Source organism: Condylura cristata, unplaced genomic scaffold, assembly GCF_000260355.1.
Source record: "Condylura cristata isolate star-nosed mole 26May11 unplaced genomic scaffold, ConCri1.0 scaffold00030, whole genome shotgun sequence".
NCBI classification, from domain to species: domain Eukaryota; kingdom Metazoa; phylum Chordata; class Mammalia; order Eulipotyphla; family Talpidae; genus Condylura; species Condylura cristata.
In genome coordinates, this window is record NW_004567131.1 from 1,744,145 (window position 1) to 1,769,800 (window position 25,656).

The 25,656-nt window shown below is 43.1% G+C and overlaps 1 protein-coding gene across 3 annotated transcripts in view; it reads left to right on the forward strand.

Annotated features, from left to right (window-relative positions):
- PCNXL2 (pecanex-like 2 (Drosophila)) overlaps positions 1–25,656 on the forward strand; it is a 272,672-nt gene that overhangs the window by 222,414 nt on the left and 24,602 nt on the right. For all 3 annotated transcript variants that reach the window (XR_001145936.1, XM_004691129.2, XM_012731293.1), the window contains exons 26-28: positions 12,039–12,292; positions 19,233–19,466; positions 21,537–21,649. Coding sequence is in view for 2 of the 3 variants with exons in the window: in XM_004691129.2 (XP_004691186.1) it covers positions 12,039–12,292; positions 19,233–19,466; positions 21,537–21,649 (601 nt within the window). In the remaining variant the exon portion in view is untranslated. The remainder of the gene's footprint in view (positions 1–12,038; positions 12,293–19,232; positions 19,467–21,536; positions 21,650–25,656) is intronic.

Consider the following 25,656-nt stretch of genomic DNA (forward strand, 5'->3'; position numbering starts at 1 on the left):
GTACTGGACTCTGCTGCTACAGGTGCTGCCTCTAGAAACTGGATGAACAGCCCCAGCACCAACTCCTTTCCAGAATCCTTCCATGCAAGTTCTACTTCTTTGGGTCACCAGCTCATTAGTCAATATGTGATCAATAAAGTTGAGATCACACAAATGGGCTGTAAATGCAAGGGAGAGTGGGAGAGAGGGCTTCCCACTTGTCAGTTCCTGTTATGAGAGGTGAGGCTGCATCTCTGTGAGACTCATTATATGGGAATATGTTGGAATCATGATAACTGCTGTAATAGTGAAGTTTCAACTATCAGTGACCACAGCATATATTTATTTTGTACTCACAGTGTCCAATCAATGAGAGATAGGGAGCGAGAAGTAATCCCAGCTAATGAAATCATTGCTTATTCCTTACTATATTTCTTCTGCAGTCTCCCTGAGCTTCCATATCAAGCTGGCAGAGAATGGAGGATTGCATGGAAGATTGTTATAGATTAGGCCTGAGCCTGTTATTTATCACTTGTTCTTATATTCTGTGGTACTACAAGAAAAGCTATGAAGTTTTGTCTGCATATTAGAAGGAAAAATAAAGGGTTTTAATGCAAAAAAAAAAAAAAAAACATAGAATGAGGGTTAAATTCTGGTAATCCAAAGATTAGCAAAGAGCCAGGACTCATCCAAATTTTATTGACCAGTACTACAGTGATGGACTGATACAAAGTTATCTGTCTATCTGTCTGTCTGTCTATCTGTCTATCTATCTATTTTTAATTATGATAGTTAAGACATTTATTTATGCATAGAGGAACTGGGGTGTATACAAGAGGTATGGGGGGTGAGAGAATTTTCTAGAGGCAGAGTGAGTAGCAGAACAGGAAGATCTACTGAAATACATGGCTGAGGAGAGCAGCTGTCGAGACAGAAGAGGTCTGCTGCACCATATATAGATTAGCTCCCTGGCTGAAGATCAAACTCAAGCTGTAGCAGTAGTAGCTCTGAGACTTAACCCCTAGGTCATCAGGGATACCCCTGTTACAAATTTAATCACTATAAGGAAGCCATGTCTTCTACTCTAGTTCTTTGTCGCATGTGTCCTTGAATATAACAAACTCCATTCTTGTCATTATAGTGCCCCTGTTGCCCTTGGGTTTTTGAGTGCTAATTTCATCTGCCTAACTAGGAACCTTCAAGGAAGCCACTCAAGAGTAGACAGATTAGTCATCCACTTTAAAAAACTACATCAGTGTAGCAGATAATGTACTTTAGAAGGCCTACAGTGAGGAAGGTGCTAAGTTCAAGGTTTTTTTTTTTTTTAAAATAAATGAGATTTGTTGAATTACAACTCCTGTGTAACCATATTTGAGTAGGTGGACACAGAAAAATGGAAAAGCAGAGGTTGATTATCTGTTCAATCTATTTCTGTTCACCTTTAGTCACCCTGGTGACTTAAGGTGATGGGTTAGCTTATTTCTAAGAAGAAAAGCAAAATGAATGAATCACAGTACTTCTGGCAAGAGGAGCCAGACAACTTGACAATACTATCTGAAGAGGCAGAGAGCCAAAAACAGGAGCAAGAAGAAAAAGAGTAAGGAGGGATTCTCCTCTGAGACACACGCAAGCCTGCACTAAGAGAGCGTGCTGGCCTGAGAAGATAGCAGGTGGCTCTGGATCCATTTCTTTCTCCCATCTCGCCAATGGGAAAAGCAAGGCCGCAGGGGAGAACACTTTCCTGAGAGGCTGGAAACCAGTGAATCCAAAGTAGGCCAAGACTTAAGCTAGGCAGACCCACATGTCTCTGATAAATAAAATGTATCTTTCTCCCTGACTATGTTATCTTCTTTCCTTCCTCCTTTTGAGTGAGCTTGAAGTTTGTACACAGTGTTTGGTTTGTCTGGTCACTTCCACAGTCTTCCCAAAGGTCCATAGCATTTTCTAGTTGTAAAAGTGAACACACAAATCTTTCTGCCAGGGTAGTCAATTGTAGGACCATTTCTTCATCAGGTCGTTGGTGTGGTTTTGAAGTTCCTTCCAGCTCTGATGGAGCTATAAAATACTTCTACCCTATGAGGTTCTAAGAGACAAGTTGTTCTTCTCATCCCTGATAAAGTTTGAGTATAATTCTCTTCTAGGGAGTAGGTACTATTGGTGTCAAGGGGAAGGACACTGCACAGCTGCTGAGTTCCTATAACTATAGTGCCACGGCAGTGACGGTGACATGCCTACCTGTGACTCCACTGACTGGTGGTAGGATTGGGCACCAGAAGCACTATGATGGTAATGAAGCAAAGTGGGGGAGTATCAGGCAAAGGAAAGAAGAGGGCTTACACTGCTGGCATGTGGTGGAATGGTAGCGCTAGGAAGATGAAATCCATGGCAGTTTGTCCATAGTAAGAGGTGAAAGGGGAATTCGTATGGCACAAATGCGGCAGGAGGGAAGAGCCAAAGGGAAGGCATGAGAATGAGTGAAGGAGTGGAATGGGCAGCGTGAAGTGCTCTTGAGTTTAAAAGAAGACCTGAGATTGCTCATGCTTTCTGTCTAAGCTACATTCAGTTTCATAGGTGTGTGTCATGAAGGGAAAAATTGGAGTCAATGATGGTTGGGGTTGAGGCGAATGAGTACCATGAGGTAAGGCAAGGACGAAGGAACTGACAGTGCTCACAGTGGGTGATAATGACTGTAACATCTGGCCTTGGAATGTAGGCTGAAAAGGGCCTGAGGGTTTGCGAAGTGGGATACGCAACCTGGACATAGGACTTCTGGGGCGGCTACAATGGCTGTTGAAGTTAAATAGTATTGGCAATGAGCTGTAAAGATAGGGGATAGTTCCTGGAGCTAAAATATTGGAAACTGATTTTTTTAGAGGGGAAGTAGTTTTTGGTAATCAGGGTCTAGAGTCATGACCATGGGGTAATGCGTGGCTGAGGTTGAGTGAAGATGAGGTCATTGGAAGAGTAGGGTCAAGCTGTTGGAAGTAACTTCTCTGTGGATACTGAAATCCCAGGAGCGATAAAAGAGGTATGTTGGAGATGATAGTGAGTCAGGCCCAGAATCTTCATGGATGGCCTCGTAGTGACCCAGAGGGGCCATTGAAGGTAGCAATGACAGAATGGTGTGAGATGTAGTGAGAGAATGGCCTTGAAACATCAATGAGATGGTTTTTCTCACCACCTCCGCCTGATGTTGGGAGGAGTATGAAAGAATTCAGCTCCATTTGGGGCAGTTGTGGAGGGAACAAGATCTAGATGTCCAGCAGCACACCAGGAGGGAGGAGAACATTCAGAGAAATTGAAGAATAGACCAGGAATTTCAGAGGGCACAATCCAAAGGATATTAAGTGTTCCTGGTCCCCGAGGCCAAGGGTTGGGAGCTCAAGGTGCAACCAGGAAAGGTGATTTATAAAACAGTACGGTGTTAGACTGTAGGGCTGCTGGACTGCCCACGGCAAATTATTTGAATTGCAATAAAGCGACATCCTCTCCTAGGATGATGAAGCAAATTTGTCATCTAAGGCTGTGTCACAAGCATAGGAAGTTTTGAAGTTGCCAAAATGAAATTTTCTTATTGATACAGGTATGCATGCAGCTTTTATTATCCTTGGTGGTATAAGGCTACTCCATTGTTACCACAGCAAAACTTGTTTTCCTGAAATCTTCTTAGGAGAGATTCTTAGGAAATGTGAATCATTTGATAAAGTGAGTTTTTAAAAAGCTTAAGAAAGCGGCCCTCCCTGGTGGCGCAGCGCGTTAAAGCACTGCACTGAGAAGCTAAAGCCACTTCCGCATGCGTTCGATTCCCGCCTGCCCCGGAGGTGACCACATGGCGTGGCAGACCTCTCCTGACCCGCCCGCTGCTCCCCTCAGCAGTGTACTTCGTCGATCTGCCTGTTCTGCTCCCCACTCTGTCTCTGGTGAAGCCTCTCACCACCCCGAGCCTCTGGCCTGTACTCCAGCTCTGTATGCATAAATAAATAAATCTCTAAAAAAAAAAAAAAAAGCTTAAGAAAGCAACAGCCAAAATGCATGGTGATCTATAGATATTACCTTCTGCTATTACTTATGTAACTGTACTGTATTTTTCTCTGTAAATTTATTAATTTCTCAGTATTTCTTTGCAATGAATGTACTGTATTTTCTACAATCCTTTCTGACCAAATAGTTCCAGGTTTGGGTCATAGATTAGTTCGAACAAGGTAACATAACCAACACAGATTGACATGTCCTTTTATTTAAAAAAAAAAAATTGCTGTGAAGAAAGTTATGTCTATTTTTATATATTTGCAAGTATGGATCATGAGTACTTGATAATAAGATCCCTGATGCTGCTGAAGGGGTGGGGATGGTGGTCAGCAAATATTTCTGGGAATCAAATACTGAGTAAGAGTTGGAGTTCATTTTCCATAGTCTTGCAAAGTGTATGTACTCAGTTTATTCCTGCTGGCTATGAAAAATTCTACCAAACCAGGCTCCTGTAGACTGTGCCTCATTCAAAGGTGGGGATTCTGTGCCTTCTTCATGCCCTTCCTCCAGTTGACTGGTTTATAGTCAAATGCCCAGTATATTCCGGTTGAGTGAGAAAGTAGAGACAGGCTGAAGGTTCCTGAGCACTAATTGTAAGTCAAGTACCATAGGAAACCCTTTATCTCTCAGAAATGCCTTAGGATGACCCTAGAAGTTAGATATTATCCCTACTTTAGATTTGAGAGGATCGGGTAAATGAGACTCTTATCAGTAAACTGTGTCTCACAGAAGGAGCAGGGCTAAGCCTCTAGATGTGGTTGACTCCAGTGTTCTGGACCTCTGCATAAGATCCACTGTCCTGGTGGGAGGGCGACAGAGAGGAAAGAAGGAAAACAGAGAAGGGAGAGAAGGGGAGGTGGGAATGAAAGAGGGGAAAGGAAGAAAAGAGAAAGAAGGAGGAAGAATTAAGAGAACATATGAGAGAGAAGAATGAGTGACCTGACCATTCTTTAAAGATTTCTTTGGCTGTGGAAACTCAAAATAAAAATTTCACCTGAATGTGCTCCAAAATGTTAATAGAATACCCCGGCCTTTAACAGCTCAGTTTTTGAATTTACTAATTGCCTTAGCAACCATGAAACTGGATTACTCTTGCTAAATGAGTGGCAGGGTTTTCAGACTGTAGCTACACATCACCATCAGGCTGGAAAATATAAAAAAAGGGGTGAGGGATTTATGTTTCTGTCTGTGAATGTTATCAGCTATCTCATAGATTGGCTAACACCCCATAATCACCAGCCTGCAGGGACATTTAAAAAATATCTATGTAACTTGATCTTATCCAAAGCTAATCCAACCCAAGCCTTTATCCTAAGTGGCTAACTCATGTAGAGACATAGTTCTCCCTACTAATCTTGAAGCTATCTAGAATTCCCTCTTCTCCATGGTCACAGTTTTGGCATTAATGATTCTTTAGTTCTTATGCCTGCATAGCTCAAATAATCTATTAAATCCCTTGGTTTCAAAGTTAACTCATAAAATAATAGGTTCTCCATTCAGAGTTACTAAATACATATTCTTTCTTCATTTCTGATTATATGACATGTTAGTGGAAGAGACAAAACTGTGTTTGTCCAGATAGCAAGACTGGAAGGAAAGAGGCTTTTCTGAGGAACATTAACAAAGTTAATTAACATTTTAGCATTCAACATGTAAAGTAAGTTTGTGGGGAGGAAAGGACGATACTACCACTTTGAGTTAAATAGGAATTAGAAGGTACTCAACTCTCTGAGTGAAGCTGAGTGAACTCCTTTTTTTCATCTGTGAAGGGAGTAGGAATGGGGAAAACCATGTTATTCACAGTGACTATTATGTAATTCAATGTTTATAGTATTTATGCTTCAGACCTACCCAATGTCAGTTACCACATTAGGTGATGGAGTTCATTTAATTTTCCCTTTCTGCTGGTGAAAAGTTAATGTCACAAAACTTGTGCTTGTAATTTGTCTAGCTTTGTTAGACAGTGTGTGACCAGGGGGGATATGCTGATTTTATATTCAAAAGACCAGCAAACAAGTGGATTTTGAAACTTTCTTCCCTTATTTATAAAAGGGGAAATCATACCTGCATAACCAGGCTAATGTATGCTGTAAATGAGATGCTGTTTGAGAAATCACTTTTTATGTTGATAAATGTTACATGATAGATGATTTTTACAGGCAAAGAAAATGAGTTTATTGTTAATACTATTTTAGGGATATGGGCTCACCCTTCTTCAAATATGATTCCACATCATGACCACTCCCAAAGCACTAAGGACTCTACATCAGAGCCTGTGGGCTGCCCACTAACCTCCCATCCTTCACTTCTTCCCCTCTGGCGACCCTGTCAGGTTTGTTGCCAGGATCTAGGCGTTTGTTTGAGTGTAGTTTTGTCTATTTGCCTGATTTGTTTCTTTGTGTTCCACAGAGTGAGTTCATCCTGTACCTGTCTCCTCCTGATTTATTTCTCTTGGCATAATCCACTCTGAGTGTATCCATGCTATTCTAAATGCCTAGATTTCATTATTTTTGACAGCTGAGTAGTATTCTGATGTGTATAATTGCCACAGCTTTATTCAATCATCTAGGTTGTCTTCATATGGTGGCTATTGCAAGTAGAGTTACAATGAACATGAGGATAGATCTATCTCTTTTGAATTAGTGTTTTCATATTCTTCAGATAGAAATGCAATTGCTGAATGATAATTCTTTGAGGAAACACGCTGTTTTCCAAGGTGGCTGCACCAATTTTTTTTTTATAATATAATAGTTTATGTTTACATCATTTTGTGCATTTTTCCATCTCAGTTGTAATCCCCTTGGGCTTCTCATCATCAGATAACCTTGTGTCATCACCCTAGTCCAGTGCATTTCCCTCCCCCCACTGTTTTTGATCCCATTCCCCACTCTACCCCCACAAAATGTCTCTGGTATATGGCTATTATAAATTTTTTCTCGCCTGTTCCATTATATCCCTGCTATGAGTGAAACCATCCGGTATTTTTTCTTTTCTTTCTGGCTTATCTCACTAAGCATGATCTTTTCCAGCTCTATCCATGTTGCTCCAAAAGGCATATGTGTATTTTTTTATTGTTTGCTGAGTAATATTCCATTGTATATCTTTTTAATCCAGTCATCCACTTTTGGGCATCTGGGCTGCTTGCATGTCTTTCCAATTGTAGGTAAAGCAGCAGTAAACATGGGGAAGCTGCACCAATTTTTATCCCCATCAACAGTGTATAGGGTTCCTTTTCCTTTACACCTTTGCCAACACTTGTTGTTTCTAAGCTTTTTGATGTAGGTTATTGAAAAACAGATATGAGGTGAAAGCTCACCGCATTCATTGCTGTTTTGATTTGCTACTCAAACCCTAATAACAAGTGATGAGGAACATTTTTTCACATGCCTGTTGACCATCTACTTGTCTTCATTGGAATTTGAGGAACAAAAAAAATCCACTGTGACCTTTTTGGAAATGACAGTAATTCAAAAACTTTAGAAATCTCCTATGACATTATCTCATTTGGTCACAAAATGGTCCATGTTATATCTAGCTGGCAGGAAACAATGATGGTTTAATTTCCGGCCTAACAAAATCATTTGGGTGCCTCCTCCTGTTGACATTGCGCGTGGCTCACAGTCAGAAATGGAGGCTGCCTCTCCAATAAGAGCTCACTGGGACTAAGCCCTGTCTCACACATCTTGCACTCCCAGCACACGATGTACTCTCCGGCTGTGGGAGATCCACATGTGACCTAAGCCTGGCAACGACCAGATCCTGTTGCCTCCTTTTTTTGTGTTCCGAGCCATTCAGAAAAGAACAATCTTAACTGTCGCCTTAGAAGGGAATGCATTTGATATAATAATGCAACACACACACCCCAAAATGTAGCTGTTAATCCCATCTGCAGCTTTAAAAGCACTGACTGAACTCTAAAAGCCAAACTAAAGTCTACTCTATGACTAGAGACTGACTGAATTTTAAGGGAAACCCAAGCTTCTTTTGTGTTGGTCTCCCACCTGGTCACCTCACTGCTCAGCACCTGAAAATGGCAGCCCTGTGCTTTACCTGCTGTGCTGATGAAGGCAATGGCCATTTGAAAGCTTACTTCAAATAAATGTCCAGTACCATTGGTTTGAAACATTATTAGCTCAACACAATCATGTTCATGAGATCTGAGATTTTCTTTGGAATCCAGTAAGTTAGAGTCATTAGGACAACTGAGCATTGTTTCTCAAAGCACATCAGATAAGGAGGAAAATAGGAGAGTGCAGACTTGAAGATATGTTGTGTATTTAGGCATGAATGCATCTTGCCGGAAGGTTGTAAAGCAAGCTGACATTTTCTTTCAGTGCAGTCTTCCTGCGGCAGGCAACCATTTTGAATGCATCCCTTTGAAGTTCCCATCACATCAAGGCTCAGAGTCTCCATCATTTCCTCAACATTTTGGTCAACAGTTCAGACTCCAGTCCCAGTCTCCATCCCTGTCCACCTGAAATGGGGTGGCAGTGACTGATTTTTCCATCACTGATCTCTCCTGTTTACTCCAAGTTTGCAGATACAGCCTTCTCTAGTGCAATCTCGCTGTTTCTGGGAACTTCACAGTCCTCCTTTCCTGCCTGTTACCTTACAGAATTAAACTCACATGCCTTCACAGGAGTGGAGTTGCCCCTCCAGGCAGCCCACTCTGAGTGCTGCTTTCCCCTTCAGGGTGCCTGTTCTCTGGCCCAGGCTTCTCAGTCAGGAAGGAAATACCACCCCCCACCATGAAGTTGTTCAGAATGGAAAGTGGGAACACTTTTGTTTCTGTTCAGACAGCCACTCTTTTGTCTTCCCAGCTTTCCCAGGAGGTTGAGAGTGCTTGCTCTGTCCTGCCTGACTGAGAAAGCAAGTGCCCACACTCACTAGCCTCACAGAGTATCTGTACTCCTGTGTGTGCCTATGAGGATATATAAAGAATTCACTGCTGCTAAGTCATAATTGTCAAAACTAGGTAGGAAGAACTGATCCATATTACCTGAAAGGGATGAGGTTCTCCCTGTCTTCAGGAATCTCTAAAATTCTCCCTTATGTGTCCTCAGCCCCCTGGGGCACTGCAGACCTAAGACGGAATTGTGTGGGACACCTATGAACATGCTTTCTCTTTCTTGTATTTTGGCCATGCTGTACCAACTCAGCAAACCCTGTGTTTGCACTTTACTGCACTGTGCTGTTAAGGATGGTGCGACTGTAGTGCACAGTGTTTCTTTATGAGAGTCCTGGGGCATTATGAGTCTAGTGTCTTTACCAGGTATAGCTATGACCCATTTGATTTTTTTGTTTTCATCTTAAGGCCACAAGGCAACTATTCAAGTGTCCTTTCTGCACTGGCTCCCTGAAATTCTGATTGAAATTGGCACCCACCTTTAAACAGCATATGAGTACACAGTTGGGGTCACTTGGCATTATTCCAGATGGATCATATTGTTCTTGTCCCCTTTCTCACTTAAATTTATGATTTGCTTTTCTATTGTGTATCCCTTTTGGGTTTGCTTCATTCCCTTTTGGAACCAAGTGTGGACCAATAGTCAGAACCAGCTGGACACTGGGAGTTTTGGCAAACAGTGCTTGAAGGGGATGCTTGCTCCTGTGGAAGCAAGAAAAGGGAGGGGGATGGGCAGTTGGGCAGGAGGGAGCTGCCAGCCACAGCTGCAGTGGCTACAGCCCATTTGGGAGCGCTAGGGAATTGATACTTATCCAATGTGGTAAGACATCTGGGACCTACTACATAACTGGGTAAGTGTTCACTTCAAATACAAAATTTCCACAGTTTTAAGTAGGAGTTCTCAGCTATCAGAAGTAAAGGACTCCAAAATCCTCTTGAAATGAATTTCTAAAACATATGTATTAAATGCCTCACTGACTTAGTCTATGAGAATTCAGCAACATGACATGCAGAGTCAGTTTCAACAGATACACCAGGCAGAGACAGCCTGCGTCAGTGTGGGGAGAGATCACAGTGGGCACAGTGGAGCTGGAGGCCATTTGGCCTTCCATTGGAAACAGATTTTCTGAGCTGCTCAGAAAGAATATGGGCCTTTATTTGCATTTGAACAGCAAAATTAGTGCATTTGCAGAAATGACTGGGCTTCATTGTTTTCATATTATTGTACAATGTGATCCTGAGTATGACGGTTTTGTTCCTAAGAGAAGTACTGAGACATCCCCAACTGAACATTCAAACCTTTGGAAGTTAGGAGGTCTCTATCAAGCCTGGAGGTCCTTCATAGCAGAATCACCTCCTCACTTTTAACAATGCAGAAATGTACTCAGGCTTCTCACAGCATGTGGTGTAACCCCTTGTATTTGAACAGCAGAAATCCAAACTCTGCATTGTCCCATGTAGGATATGCAAAAGCCTCCAGGTACACACACACACACACACACACACACACACTCATGCCAGTTTGTTTGATGTATAGGAAAAAGAACCTCTCACAATGAACCCAACATGATAAATGCTAGCCTAATGAAAGCGTGAAGGAAGAAACTGGAAAGAAACTCAGATATTTGAGCCAGGCCTTTTAACCATGTTAGCTAACCTCTTTGAGGTGAAAATTCTCCTCTAAGCTCCTTCATTGTGGAGTCCATTTCTAAGAACGATGTTTCATTAGAAGAGAACTTCCTAGTTGGTATTAACTTGTAGTGCCCATCCTGGTGGGATGAGATGTCACACACCCCTGCAGTCCTAAGGTCCCGGGGTCAGACTGGTGCAGACCTGGTGGTTATTGTTTGGCTGGATGCCCCCAAACTCATGGAATAAGTACTCACTGCTTATTATTCACCAACATATTTCTAGACTTCTTTATCAGGTGGCATAAAAGGTTTATGAGACAGAATGAGCCAACGCAGTTGATATGTTTAAAAGAGTGATTTCAGCTAAGACCCCAAAGCAGTAAAGTCTTAGAGAAACACATGAAATGATGAGACCTGGGATAAGCCCTCCACCCTGGCTTTGTGTTCTCCAGCGGGCTTGCTTTCCTTTCCTGCTTGGCTTTCCTTCCTGTCAGTTGTACTCCCGACAGCCCTTTCCCTCTGGTCTCTGCTCAAGCAGCCCTGGAAGCCTCCCCCGACTGACACCCTGATTGAAATAGCTACTCCCACCCAGCACTCTCTTCTTTTGCTTTTTTTTCCCCACCATCTGACATTTATATTTTTCTTATTCATTGCTTATTGTCTGTTTTCTACAACCTAAACGTATAAGCTACACAAAACCAGATATTTTTACATTTTTCGCTATTATATCCCCAATGCATTAAACAGTGTCTGACATCTGGTAGAGAGCATATTTGGTGGGTGAATTAATTTATTTGTTAGCTCATTTCTTATTTAGTGAATTTCCCGCTGCCAATTCTGCCCTGTAGAACTTATAAACTGGTAAAATATTGTAATGTACTGAGTGGCTACTAATAAATTTATGTAAGTCCTTTGATTTGACCCTCACAACAGCTGATTTCCGATGAGGAAACAACTTGGATGAGTCAGTAACTTGACCAAGTAGCTTCAAAACCTATTTCTTAACAACTGCCTCCCATTCTTCTATGCTGAAATTTGAATAGTATTCCATGTCCAAACACTATTTCAAATAGTTTAAATACATTTGGATAGTAACTCTTGCTGCAGACCCAGAGAGAAGCAAGCCTCTCTCTTAAAGTGAAAATGCCACCATTCCTTAGTCTCTCCTCTGCTCGTTGTGACGTGCAGGCTTCTGGAAGAGGAAACTTAAGGCTATAATCCTTCAGCTTGTCAACCATTAATGTCCACAGCTGTCATGAGAGTGTCTTCCCTCTGACACATAATCACACAAACAAAAATGATGGGAAGCAGATGAGAATCAAAATAAATATAATTGAGCAAGAGTTTATTTGGAAGTACTACTTGAACTAAGAATTAACCAATTCTTCTGATGCCTAGACTGCCCTCAGCCTCTTCCTCTGTTATGAAGACAAAAGTCTTCAAAGCAAAGGTTATCCTGTGACTTCTTGTACATTTCCATCATGTTTGTACAGGAACTTACTGCCAGCAGAGAGAGGTGGAAGCCATCATGGAAGGAGATGAGGATGACAGAGGCTGCTGCTGCTGCAAACCGGGCCACTTGCCCCACCTGCTGTCTTGCAATGCTGCGTTCAACCTCCGCTGGCTCACCTGGGAGATCACGCAGGCGCAGTACATCCTGGAGGGCTACAGCATCATGGACAACAATGCAGCCACCATGCTGCAGGTGTTTGACCTCCGAAGGGTGCTGATCCGTTACTACATCAAGGTACTCTTCTTGGCCCTAGACACTTGGAAATAACAACACTGGGCTGCTCATCAGACTCTTGCAAAAGATCTAGACTGTGAAGCATCTTTTAAGCTTCTGAATCCCAATGAGGTCTGGAAACCACTAGGTTCATGAAAAGTTTTAGCTGTTGTACCTATATATATATGTAAAGATTTATTTATTTATGCTTGCAGAACTGGGGTACAGGCCAGAGGTGCAGGGGCAATGAGAGGAATCACCAGAGACAGAGTGGGGAGCAGAACAGGCTAACTGATGAAGTACACTGCTGAGGGGAGCAGCAGGCGGTCAGGAGAGGTCTGCTGTGCCATGTGGTCACCTCCGAGGTGGAGATTGAACTCATGCTGAAATGACTTTAGCTTCTTAGTGCTGTGCTTTAACCCACTGCGCCACCAGGGAGGGCCCTGTAGTTATATTTTTTTAAGTAAGATTGCATTGGGGAGCCCAGGTAGCTTCCTTAAAGAAGGAATTAGTGTAGGGGACCAGAGTATACTCTGAGGAGAGGGTCCAAAATTGGGGACCTAGTGGCTCAGAAAACTGTTCAATGAATTGTTTGGGAATTGAGTCCCAGAAGAAAGTAAAAAGGGATGTAGTGAGTCACTTAGAGAATGACTTACTGAGGGTTTCAAGGGAGAACTGAGATGAGAAGCAACTGGAAAACCTGAACATGCACTTGGCAATATTCTTTCTTTTCTTAATTGATGTGTGGTTGACTTTAATATTTTCAGGCGCTTAGTATCATGATTCAATATTTGTATAAATTGTGAAATGACCACCATATAATTTCTAAACAATCATTACCACAGAGATATTTTCTTCCTTATAAGAACTTTAATATGTATATTCTTAACAACTTTCAAACATGCAATACAGTATTATTATCTATAGTCACTGCTGTATGTTACATCTCCCCAAATTACCTATTTTATAATGGGCAGTTTGTGCCTTTTAGACACCCATCTCATATTTTGCCCACCCAACCACCTGTCACTGGCAACCACCAATCTTTTCTCTACATTTATGAGTTTGGTTCTTCCTTCCTTTATAGACTCTGCCTGTAAGTGAGATCATAGTGTTTGTCTTTTTCTCTCTGACCCATATCATCAAGTTCCATCCATAATACAACCCATCCGTGCTGTGAATGGCAAGGTTTCTTCTCTTTTATTGCTGAATAGTGTTCTACAGTGTATGTGTATGGAGAGTGGGTGAGGGAGGTACACAGGTGATACACCTGTGTGTATCACATTTTCTTTATCCATTCATCAGTGACACATAGGTTGTTTCTTTCCTTATCCAGTTGTCTTTTGTTTCCCATTTGCATGGAACATATTTTGCTGTCCCTTAATTTTCAGTCCATGTGTGTTTTCACTTCTGGATAAAGTCTTTATAGGCAGCATATAGATGATCTTCTTTTCTCATCTGTTCAGTCACTTTGTATCTCTCTTTTTTAAATTTTTAAAAAAGATTTATTTATTTATGCTTACAGAACGGGGGTACAGGTCAGAGGTGTGGTGGTGAGAAGAGTCGCCAGACACAGAGTGGGGAGCAGAACAGGCAGACTGTTGAGGGGAGCAGCGGATGGGTCAGGAGAGGCCTGCCATGCCATGTAGGTCAGCTCCCTAGCGGGGGATTGAACTCATGCTGCAGTGGCTTCAGAAAACTTCATAACGTGGTGCCCATTTAGTATCCTTTAATTAGAGGGTTTTTCCATTTACATTTAAAGCAGTTATGATAGATAGGTATGTACTGCCATTTTGTTCATTGTTTTCTGATTTCCCACTCATATTCTAAACCTAGGCACTAATAAGCACTCTGTCTTCTTACATAGGTCTGTTTCTTCACATCTAACATAGCACAAGTTTTCTTGTAATAATGGGGATGAGCAATGAAAGCATTCTGGAAATATTACCAAGCTTCAATGTTTACAAGTTACAGATGTCAGTTTAGATGTTTCACAAATGCTCTGCTTTAGAACCAGTATCATTTTTAAGCTCATGACAAAAATTCAAAAATATCACGCAATGATAGAATCAGAATTAGTAATGACAGCCTTTCTCCTCATTCATGTGGAGACTAATACCATGGTTTTTCAGTTACTTAGTCCCCATGTCTCCTCAAACTATGTTCAACTTCAGAAAATGTGCAGGTTTGTAATATGTCTCCTAGAGAACAAATGAGGAACTTGATTAAGGAGGCAGAACTATAACTGGGGAAGGGACAGGCAGGGACAACTGTGACTGAGGAGGTATATGTGGCAGCCACTCTCTTGAAGGAGCACTTTGCATGGTGGAAGACCTGGATGGCACTTGTGCTAACAGGGAGAAAGGGATTCCTATTTTAATGCCATTCAAAATCAGGAAGCACATCCAGCTGAGACCCAAAGTCCCTGCCAGCTGAGTCTGATACAAGAAGTTCAGCAGAAATGAAATACAAAAGTAAAAGGACAACATGAGTTCCAGTCAACTCAAAAGGAAGATTCTTATAAAATTGAATTAGCTACCAAATTGTGGGGAGCCCCATTGTCTTCAACAATAAAAGGTAAATGCTACAGGAGACAGACTATGGAAGTCTTAAGTTTAAATGACTTTTAATTATCATATCCCAAGATGACTGCAACTAGAAATGTTTCTGAAGCCCTTTTCTGTGGCAGAAAATTTATAACAGATATAGTGGTACATACTCATCTTGGTGTATGCTAGAGGGATTCAGGATGTCATATCCAAATCTCACATAAAACTACAGATGTTTCCCCCAACCATACGCAAATAGAGGAAGGTTTAGAAAGCAATCAGGGAGTTGTGACCCCTTGCCTCAGAGTAGCATGGTTTGTTCCTCAGCCATAAATTATAAATGAGTTTGCAAAATGTTTTTCATACAGAGAGCCAACTCTAGGCAAACAGTATATCGGGTGGCATTCAATTTGACCTTGGGTTATTCAATAACACTGGCTCACGTGTCACACCGGAGAAGTGTATTTCTCACATAAACAAAGGTGATATAGTAGCTCTGGTTCACGACATCCTCAGGCACCCCGGTGCCTTCCAGCTCTCAGCACCACCATTTTAAGTACCTTCCCCATCTTCATGTGCCACGATTTAACACCAGGCTTCCCATGGCTGGGGGAAAGGATACAGAACAGAAAGGCCAAGGGCATGCATCACCTGCTCCTTTAAAGGTTCCAGGAAGTTGCCACAGTATGTTCCCGCTGGATCTCATGGGCCAGCAGGCTGCCATATGGGATGACGCGTTACCCAGCGGGGGTATTTCTCATGAGTCAGGGGCAGACTTACAACATCCGGCTTTCCTGCAAGCTAGATAATAGTGGATTTGCGTTCAACTTGGAAATTCCAAGTGGGCTGGGGAGAACCCAATTATCTATATTTTTAAATAAGTTTCCTAAGTGATGTGCTATGCTACTGAGTTTAGAAACCAACACAGACATATTTATGTTCCATAGAAACAGAATATTCTTAAGAGCATTCAGGAGGGGCTGAGATTTGGGGGCAGGTAAGGACTCGCTTGTTATGCTATTCAGGCTTAGTTTTGCAAGGCTTTCTCTAAACTCAGTACTTTCCTTTACCCTTTGGTGAGGAATTGCTCAGAATTTCTATTCATTCCTCTGGTATAGTCAAAGGAAATTTTATTGGTAGAGAAGAAACGGTATTTTAGGGTAAAAACAAATGAATATTTTCTTTTTTGGCTCCAGTTACTTGAACAAAATTGTCTGGTAGCTCCGAATTGCTTCAAGTTTCAAGAGTCTGGTTTCATCCTTATTATTTTTTAAATGGACTGCCAAATTGAAAAGGAAGAATACTTTGGAATAATTCCTTTACACAAAAGGATTTTTTTTTTAAATCTCCTAATAAACTGGGTCAGTTGCCCCACCCTCTATGAATATATTTGAAATCATTTCCTTCCTGTCAACTTGAGGTTTTCCCTGGTGCCTCCTCTGTCTCTCCTCCATTTATTAGTGCCTAAAACCCTCATAGCAAGCAAGAAATCAGCTGTGTGCAAGGGCCTGCTTTTCCTGCTGCCATTGTTTCTGTCCAGCTCCTGTAAAAAGGAGATGTGCTTATCGCTGGCCTTGCAGAATGAAGAGCGAAAAACCTGGACACGTTGGCCTGCCTGCCAGGGCCCCTTCCTAGAACGAGTCCTCTGATAGCATGTGCTGATCTACAATTAAAATGAGAAACCAGGAGAATCTCTGTTGGAGTAGTCAGATATGGTGAATTAATTCAGAAGAGGTCCCGCTTTCCACACAGATCAGGTGTTATGCACGCAATTCCTTTTCACTGTCCTTCCTTAGTAGTTTTACTTAGCATCATGTCCATTTCATCCTGACAGAACCTGAAGGACTTCACACTGTTCATTGACGATGTCTCCTGACAGAATTTCTGCCTAAATAAAGTGGAAATAGGTATTGCTTTTAACTAGTTGAATTAGTTAAGGTGGTTTTCTCCCAGTGAGGGGAGTCAGTACTGATTCTCCTCACGTGTGGGGAAGCCGTGTTGTGCTGGGGTCCTGCTCAAGAGTCAACAGTGCAATATACTCAGATGGAGGGTGGGGGTGGATGTTTTAACCTCTGTTATTCAGAGTCCTTATTAATTATTCTGACTTCATCCTTTGAGGGGTTATTTTAATTCCTCTGCAGAAATGAATTAGAAGGTAAACATTTGTCTTTCACTTTTTGTTTGTTATTCCTAGCTGGCACATGTGATTGGGACATATTGGAGAAAACTAGACCAGATGTTTGCTGCAGCCAGATGTTTAGACAGACCAAATTTCTTTTTCCCTTTACAATAGTCAGCTGAGAAATGAGATTTTTGGCCAAGGTCACCGGTCGACTTTTATCTGTGACTTGGGCTGATGACATAAACTACCTCAGAAAAGCTTTAAGTTATCCTGCCAGCAGGTAGACAATAAACAAGCCTCTGGATTCAGAATTTACATTTTTGGTTATAAGATAAACCCTTTGGTGACCAGCACAGACTCATCTCTGTCCCTCAACACCACCCCTGCTCTAAACCTTTCCTGAGTGGTCGTTAGTGCCACCTACCCGGGTCCTCAAACTAGCTGGGTAGATATGTGAGAGATGCAAAAAGCACACTGTGTGCAGACCAAGTGCTTTGTACATGGAATTTCATTAAAAACAAACAAACAAACAAAACAGCTAGGAAAAGTGGGCATTGTTAACTCTCCTTTCTTTCCCATCTTTTTTTAGCTTCCTGTGGTCTTATCCTCTTCCCTTCCATTGAAGGGATTTCTTTCTTTCTTTTGAAAATTTATTTATTTATGCATACAAGAACTGGGGTACAGGCCAGAGGTGTAGAGGGTGAGAGGATTCACCAGAGACAGAGTGGGAGAGGAACAGGCAGATCTACTGAAACACACTTCTGAGGGGAGCAGCGGGTGGGTCAGGAGAGGGCTGCTGTGCCATGTGGGTCAGCTCAGGGGCCTGGGATCGAGCTTGTGCTGCAGTGACTGTGGATAGCTTCATCAGGCTGTGCTTTAACCCACTGGCCACCAGGCAGGGCCCTGAAGGGATTTCTTAAGATCAACATCGATGTCCTGGGATGTGTGCTACAGAGGTTAGAGGTTGGAGAACTAGGTCAACTAATGAATCCACTTATTGGCTGTGGATTAACTTTATCCTGCTCTCCATTTTAGGATCAGATGCATCATGGACTCTAATAAAAATATGCCCCAAACAGGGAAACTCACCTGTCCCAAGACACAGATTAGTCTTGACTGAACTACAGAGGCTGAATCAGTCATTAGCCTTGTCTAACCCAAACCCAGAAACCAGGTGTCTGTCTACTGGGAAGCAGCCAGGGGAGGGGGCAGTGTGCTCAGAAAAGTGCATTTTGGTGTCACCTTGAGGTGTCAGTCACGTCCATACCATATGCATTACTTTCTGTCTTTTCACTTGGAAAGAGTGTGTTTTTAAAATCAGAGAAGCCATCAGTGAAGGGCCTGACACTCTGGGGGCAGGCATCACTACCTCCTGGCATCAAACGCAGCCCCTCCTGTGGCTCATGATTCCATGAGCTGCTTGCCTCGTGCCCAGGCCCACCTCAGCCTCAGAGACACTCAGCAGTCCTCGACTTCCTGTGAGGAAGAGAAAAGTTGCAGGTTGGAAGGGGTTCCTCAGCCACATCCTAGGATCCATTGCTGATCACACTTGAATTTCCATGGACTGTGTCATATTTTTACGTGTGGGGGTGGGTGACAGGTTTTTGGAAGGAAGCATATTTTCAAGAACTACCAGATGACTTTTACTAAAACTGTGAGTCCAAGTAATAAAGCCCAGGAGTAACAGTTCCCCAGATGGGACTTACAGATGACGTGGCTGAAAGAAGGGAAACGTGCATTGTTATTGAACACATAGACTTCTATTGCCTGGGAACTGGCAATCGTGTGTGTGTGTGAGTGTGTGTGTGTGTGAGAGAGAGAGAGACAGACAGAGAGAGAGAGAGAATTCTACATAAGAATTACTGTGATTTAGTTCACTAAACACTTTGGTTAGGGTCCCTATTAGGGTCTTCCCAGTGTCTTTCAACTGGATCAATCCAGCCTGGTGGCCACAGAGGCTAGGGATGATTTCATGCACTTCTCTCAGAAGGGACAGGGCTGGCTGCCATTCTTATCTCAGATTCTGTCTGATACGTTCATTAGTATTATATTCTCCTCACTCCCCTCTTTAATACAGTGACCCTTAAGAGAGGGCTTTTAAGAATGTTTCTTCTGTGGGTTCTTTGTATTAAATGTAACAGGAAATACAAATGTTACCACATGTGGGAAGTTTCATGTCTCTTATTTCCCTGATATTGATATTGATTTACTTTATGAAATATAATGAATAAGGAGTCTTTCTGATTTAAGAAAGGCGATGAGGGCTCAAAATCCTGCTTTCTTTCTGCAGAGCATAATATACTACATGGTAACATCCCCAAAACTCCTCTCCTGGATCAAGGATGAATCACTGCTGAAGTCCCTGCAGCCTTTTGCCAAATGGCATTACATTGAGCGTGACCTTGCAATGTTCAACATTAACATTGATGATGACTATGTGCCCTGTCTGCAGGGCATCACGCGGGCAAGTTACTGTAACGTTTACCTGGAATGGATCCAGTACTGCGCAAGGAAAAGGCAAGAGGTGGGTAAGGCGCTGGGCCCTGGAAGCATCAGTGGAGCTTAAAAGCTTAACAAGAAGAAATCTTGTAAAGTCCATCTCTTCTTTTTCACTCCTTTAACTTTAATGTAAATTAGAGGAGAGAAAAAAGCATTGGTATTAAGATAAATATTTAGTTAACAACTAAACAGAATGGAAAGGATTATGCTCAATGAAATAAGTGGGAAGGAGAAAGACAAATACTGGATGCTTTCACTCAAATGGGGACCACAGAGAAACAAAACAAAGGAACTGGCAAAACTAGAGGAAAATAAGCCCCGGAAACTGGAACTGAGGCTACTAGAAATGAAAAGTGGGTATGAGAACAAAGAGGGTGAGGGTGTGGGGGCGTGGGGGTCCCTGTGGTCTCTGGTAAAGGGAAAGAAAAGGTGAGGCCAGGTGTGGTGACATTGCTGAGGTGTGACCTTATATCCCTAAATCTGGTACAGTGTAGTAAATCAATGCCACCTCAACAAAAGTAATTTAAAACAATGTTTACATACTATGTCTTCTCAAAAGGAAAGGTGGAGGTAGTTTCTCCCTAAGCTCTACAATGGGACAGTGCCATTTTGAACCTCTATCAGCTTTAAAAACTTGTAGACTTTGTTTCTCTGCTTAAAGTTACTTTTTGAAATTTTGGAGCCTGCTGAAATCTGGAGGATTTCCTGACCTCCTATGAATCATGACACACAAATGCTATTTAGCCCACAGAGGGTCCTGGTTGCTTCTGTGTTATTTTTCTTCTGTGCTGAGGACACTTCTGGAGGTGAATGTGGAGTCTTAGAAATGGAACCAGGGCCAATGATAGCAAATAAAAAGGGGAGAAGGGCAGCCTAGGAGGAGGAAGGCGAGGAAAGCAAGTGGGGGGATTGAATTACTTCTGGGGTTCGGGTAAAGCTGATTCCAGGTGTTGTCGGTGGCGATAGTAGAGGCACACTGAAAAACAGCTTCCTCAGCAGCTGGTAAAGTATGTTGTACCATGACGTATAGAAAGTAAACCAAGCTACCATGACGTATAGAAAGTGAAACAAGTTACCATACCAGCCCATGTCCTTGACCTTTTCATGAGCGGTTAAAAATAGGTGGTTGCTGGAGTAGACAGCAGACTCTGCTTTCTCCAGATGCATCCAGGTCTTACCCCAGCTGGGCCTCTTCTGTGGCTGAGATTGTCAAGGCAACTACTGATATTTGAGGCTACCCTGGGAGGACCCATGAAATTTTTCAGGCAAAAGATTTTTTTAAAGATTTATTTATTTATGCATACAGAATTGGGGTACAGCCAGAGGTGCAGGGACGGTGAGAGGATTCACCACAGACAGAGTGGGGAGCAGAACAGGTTGATGGATGAAGTACACTGCTGAGGGGAGCGGCAGGCGGGTCAGGAGAGATCTGCAGCACCATGTGAGTCACCTCCGGGGCAGGTGGGGATTGAATTCTCACTCAAGCGACCATGGCTTGGCTTAGCTGTGCAGTGCAGTGCTCCAAACTGCTGTGCCACCAGGTAGGGCCCAGGCAAAAGATATTTTGACTTTAAATTTCTTCTTCATCCCTGTTCCGCCTATTTTGTAAGCTGACCTCAGATGGCCCCCTTAGTTTACTTGTTGATTGGGACTTAGGTCAGTTCAGTGGGCCCCTCACTATGGGGAGCTTGCTTTCCTTACGTCTCTGCTTCTCTCTCCCTGAAAGACAGACCTTAACCCCTCCTTTACCCACCTTCAAATTGGAGGGTGTTAAAGTGGCCTTCTCTCCGTTTCACTGCAACTTCTGACCTTCTTGACCTGAAGTGCCAGAATCAAAACTCAGGAAATTAGCTCAGCAAAAGGAAATAAATTTTTCCTTACTTAAAGTAGCTTCCCACTTTGATTTTTTTTTTCATGTTGAACATTAAGAAAATCTGCTTTAGGAAGCAGAGTGATCCCCATCCTTGGGATCATTTTAGTGGGGACTAGATGACCACAAGGGCTAATCATACAAGCCTCCTACAACTGTACATTGGTGATTCTGTGTTATGCATCGCAGACCCTGTGTGAAAGCTGAACACCCTTGCTCTTACAGCCTTCGAAGAGCCTGGACAGTGATGAGGACTCTGCCTTGGTGACTCTGTCCTTTGCCCTGTGCATCCTGGGGAGGAGAGCGCTGGGCACAGCAGCTCACAACATGGCCATCAGGTACCTGTAGAAACAACTGTGATGGGCACCAATATTTGATATTTGGGGCAGATTTTTGTTTCTTTATTTTAAAACTGGACTGCTTACATTTATTTCAAATGATTTTTTCCCTTACAAATCGTGCTTGATCATGCTGATCTCTTGGAATATTAGAATTGGAAATGGCATTAATGTGGAGCAGTCAAAATCTGGGAATTTGGGGTATAGGGTCTCCTGTGTTACAAATGTCCATGTAGATTTGCTGGGAAGATTAAATGAAATCATGCATATGAAGTGTCCAGCCTGGTACATAGCAAAATTACTGCTCAGTAAATATTAGGTCCTTTTTCCTATTTTCCTCTCAGGGGAAAATCATCACATCTGTGCTCCACCTAAGACTCTGCTCTGCCTTTATCTCTGGGTTTTCAGTTAATTGGCTGGCACTTCTGTTTTCTCCACCTCTCGGTCTAGATCTTACCCTCTAGATCTAAATGGTCAACTTGCCTCTTATTAGAGAACAAAAGTAAGCCTTCTCTGGACCCCTCACTCCCATACCTGTTCCTGGCATCTTGCCTATTAAAAACAAATGTTTACGATTTCCTTCACAAGTGAAAGTAGTTGCCCTTGCAACTGCCTCCCTGCCAGCTTGCCTTCTGCTCCTTGCACTCCAGCAAAATTGCGCTTATGAATTTTATCAGTTACCTAATCATTACCCAAATCCAGTCATTTCACAAACTCTTCTGGGATTTTGGGAAAAGTGGTTCTTAAATCTCTGGGGATTTTGGGATCCGTGCTTCTGAACTTTGCCGGCCTACGGCTGTTCGTGCACATTAAAATCTCTTTCAAAAGTCCTGCTGCCCAGGCTCTAAGCCAATATGGAACAAGGGCATCAGAAACTGGGTAAGCCACACATCAGGGTTTTTTCTTAAAGTTCTCCTTGTGAGGCAGGCACGTTAGGATATATTGGGTAGCTTCAGGACATTGAAAAACACTGCAGCCTAGCCAAAGAGCATGCTGGGAGAACTAGTGAAGTCAGCCCAACTTCCTTGGATGCTCATTAGAATGCTCGAAAAGCCCACCCAAAATGCAACAACACTTTAGACATGCACTGATAAAACCAAAAAGTGGCGGCAACCCCTTTGGGGGTGAGGGAGGAAAGCAACACCTGCCTTCTCTTTAAAGTGTTGACTGTTCCACCCCTTCATTATACCTTACACCGCCAACCCACCCATAAAACTGGGAAACCCAAACCCAACTAGTCACTACTCTCTTGAGTTTGTGTGCCCTTCCTCCAGCATGGGCTTTCGCCTTGCTGCTAACCCCTGGTCTCTACAAACTCCCGTTTCTTTCTTGAAATGGGATCAAGAATCTGCTCGACTTCAGGTGGAGGTCTTCTTCTCTCTTTTGAGGCCTCCCCTGCCATACCGGGGAGTTTCAGTGTACTGTAAAGCTGAGAATCACACAATCAGAAGCTTTAAAAAGGAGTCTTCTGCTGAGCTGCCTCTGGCTCCTCTGGAGGGGCTTTCTTCACTATTAATTCCTTGCTTTGCTGATACGATGCTCTGCAAAAAGGGTTCTTTCTAGTCCTTGAGTTTAGGAGAAATTGGATTACATGTTTTTTCTTTTCTTTTCTTTTCTAAGATTTATTTGTGCATACAGGCCAGAGGTGCAGGTGCAGGGGCGGTAAGAGTATTCACCAGAGGCAGAGTGGGGAGCAGAACAGGCCAACTGACGAACAGAAGTCCGTCACTCAGCAGAAGTACACTGCTGAGGGCAGCAGCGGGCGGGTCAGGAGAGGTCTGCCGCACCATGTGGGTCACCTCCCTGGCCAGCTATTGAACTCACAAGTAAAGCAGCTTGGAGAGTTTCATGGTGCTGAGCTTTAACCTGTTGCTCCACAGGGCGGGCCCCTGTATTACAAGCTTCTTAAGGGAGAATCCCACTTGTATTTGCCCAACAGCTCTCCCAATCCCTGGTTGCTGGGCAAACAATCCAGAGAACCTTGTCCCATGTTCTCAAATGCCCTGCCGCAGGATGACTGGTGACCCATTGTGGAAACACATCGCCATGATGATGCAAGCTGAGTCAGGCGGTGTTGGGCACTTTTCTCCTGGTCTTTCTGGAACCAGTTCCCTCTAGTCACTTAGAGGAAAAGAACCCAGGTAGTCAGAATGTGTGACATTGACTGTTCTTACAACTCCTACATCTTAGATTTTCTTTTCTTCATAGAGATGCTAATGACTTAGCCTTGAAGTACTGTGTTGATGGGTGTGGGGTAAATGAAAGTTAGTAGGTCCCTCCATTAGCATCAGTGATCAACACCTGTGGTTTCACATGCACGCCTGATGGTGGTACCTGGAGTGTGGCATGGGCTTGTGTGAGCAGGCGCAGCCGAGCCTGGAGGCTGAGCATAAAAGGGCCACATCAGGGGGTGGTGGTGGCAGAGGACTATGGGGCCCAGCTCAGTAGAAGCCAGTGGAGAAGCCATAAGAGAATACCAGAGAGCACAGGAGGAGTAAAGTTTTGCAGGTGCTAGCAGGCCTGCCAGCCGCCTGGCGCCCGTGCTCCCCCACCCCCCACCCCCGGCTGCCCTGTACCTGACTGCCTTGCCACAGGTGGTGTAGAACGATCTTTAAAAGCCTGAAAAAAACACCAGGGCTCCAGGACTCTCCAGGTCCATAGAGAACCTGTTCTGTGCCTTGCTGGCACTGAAGGTTGTTACAGGAAATGACTCTGAGGAAGTGTCACCAGCTTCCAGGCTTTCTTTCCTCCCCACTGACTTGCCCCTTGCACTAGACCCGGACAGTTCCCTTTGTGATCATCTGGGAATAATTTGAGGCTCGTTTGAAAGGCTAACACAAGTGTCTCTGTGACCTTTGTACAGGCATGTTGTAGCTCCTGCAGCGGCTGGCTGCATTTTAAACTGTAAGGAGAATCTTTAGATATTTGTAGCATCCAGGCAGATGGTCTTCTTGTTTGCTAGATTTAAATTTTTACATAAATTCAAAATTTCTTTACAAACTGCAAATTAAAATGCTCCAAAGATTTCACTCTTTTGGTTCCTATCGAAGACCTTTTCAAAGATTTCAGTCTTGCTCTTTTGTAAATTGGGCAGCTCTTCCTGACCAGGTGTTTCTTGCTTGGTCTGCTTTATTTTTTTCCTTGATTAAGCACCATGTTTACCAGCTGCTTTATAAAACCTTGTTTAGATGGAATTTTCTTTCTTTCAAACAGTTCCCTATACCCAATGTCTGCTCTACTTGTTCCAAACATAGTGATGAGATAAATCTGGGAATAAGCTCTTGCTGTTCTAGGGACGGATCTGATCAGCTGGGACTGGTTTACTTTACTGAAAGGTAAAATCCTGCCACATGCTTTTATTTCAGTCCTTGACTTACAATAGCTAATTTACTTTACATGCTACCCCAGGCCAGTAGTCAGGCCCGAAGTCCATGAAGTTCTGATTAATTAGCTGTGCTGGGGGCACACACAGGGACACAGTATGAGAAGGTTAGAGCCTGGTTGGGTCCCCGTCTTTGCTTCAAGCAAACAGCTGTGCTCTGCATTTACTATGCTGGAATTCAATATGTGACTTTGTTTAAAACATGGGTCCTGAGTTAAAAAAAAAAATTAAGATGATTTTTATAGACAATCAAATTGTCTCCCAAAGCTGCTATTCCATCTTATATGCCCACCAAGAATGCTTTGCCATACTCTTCACTAATGCTGGATTTTTAATCAGTTGAAAGTTTTCTAGTTTTGGGCCCTCTGTGGTGGCGCAGCAAGTTAAAGCACAGCACAGTGAAGCTGACCACAGCTGCTTCAGCATGAGGTCCATCCCAGCCAGGGAGGTGACCCACATGGCTCCGCAGACTGTCTCACCCGCTGCTCCCTGCTGCTCCCCACTGCTCCCCTCAGCAGTGTACTTCATTGATCTTCCTGTTCTGCTCCCACTCTGCCTCTGGTGAATCCTCTCACTGGCCCTGCACCTCTGGCCTGCACCCCACTTCTAAGCATAAATAAATAAA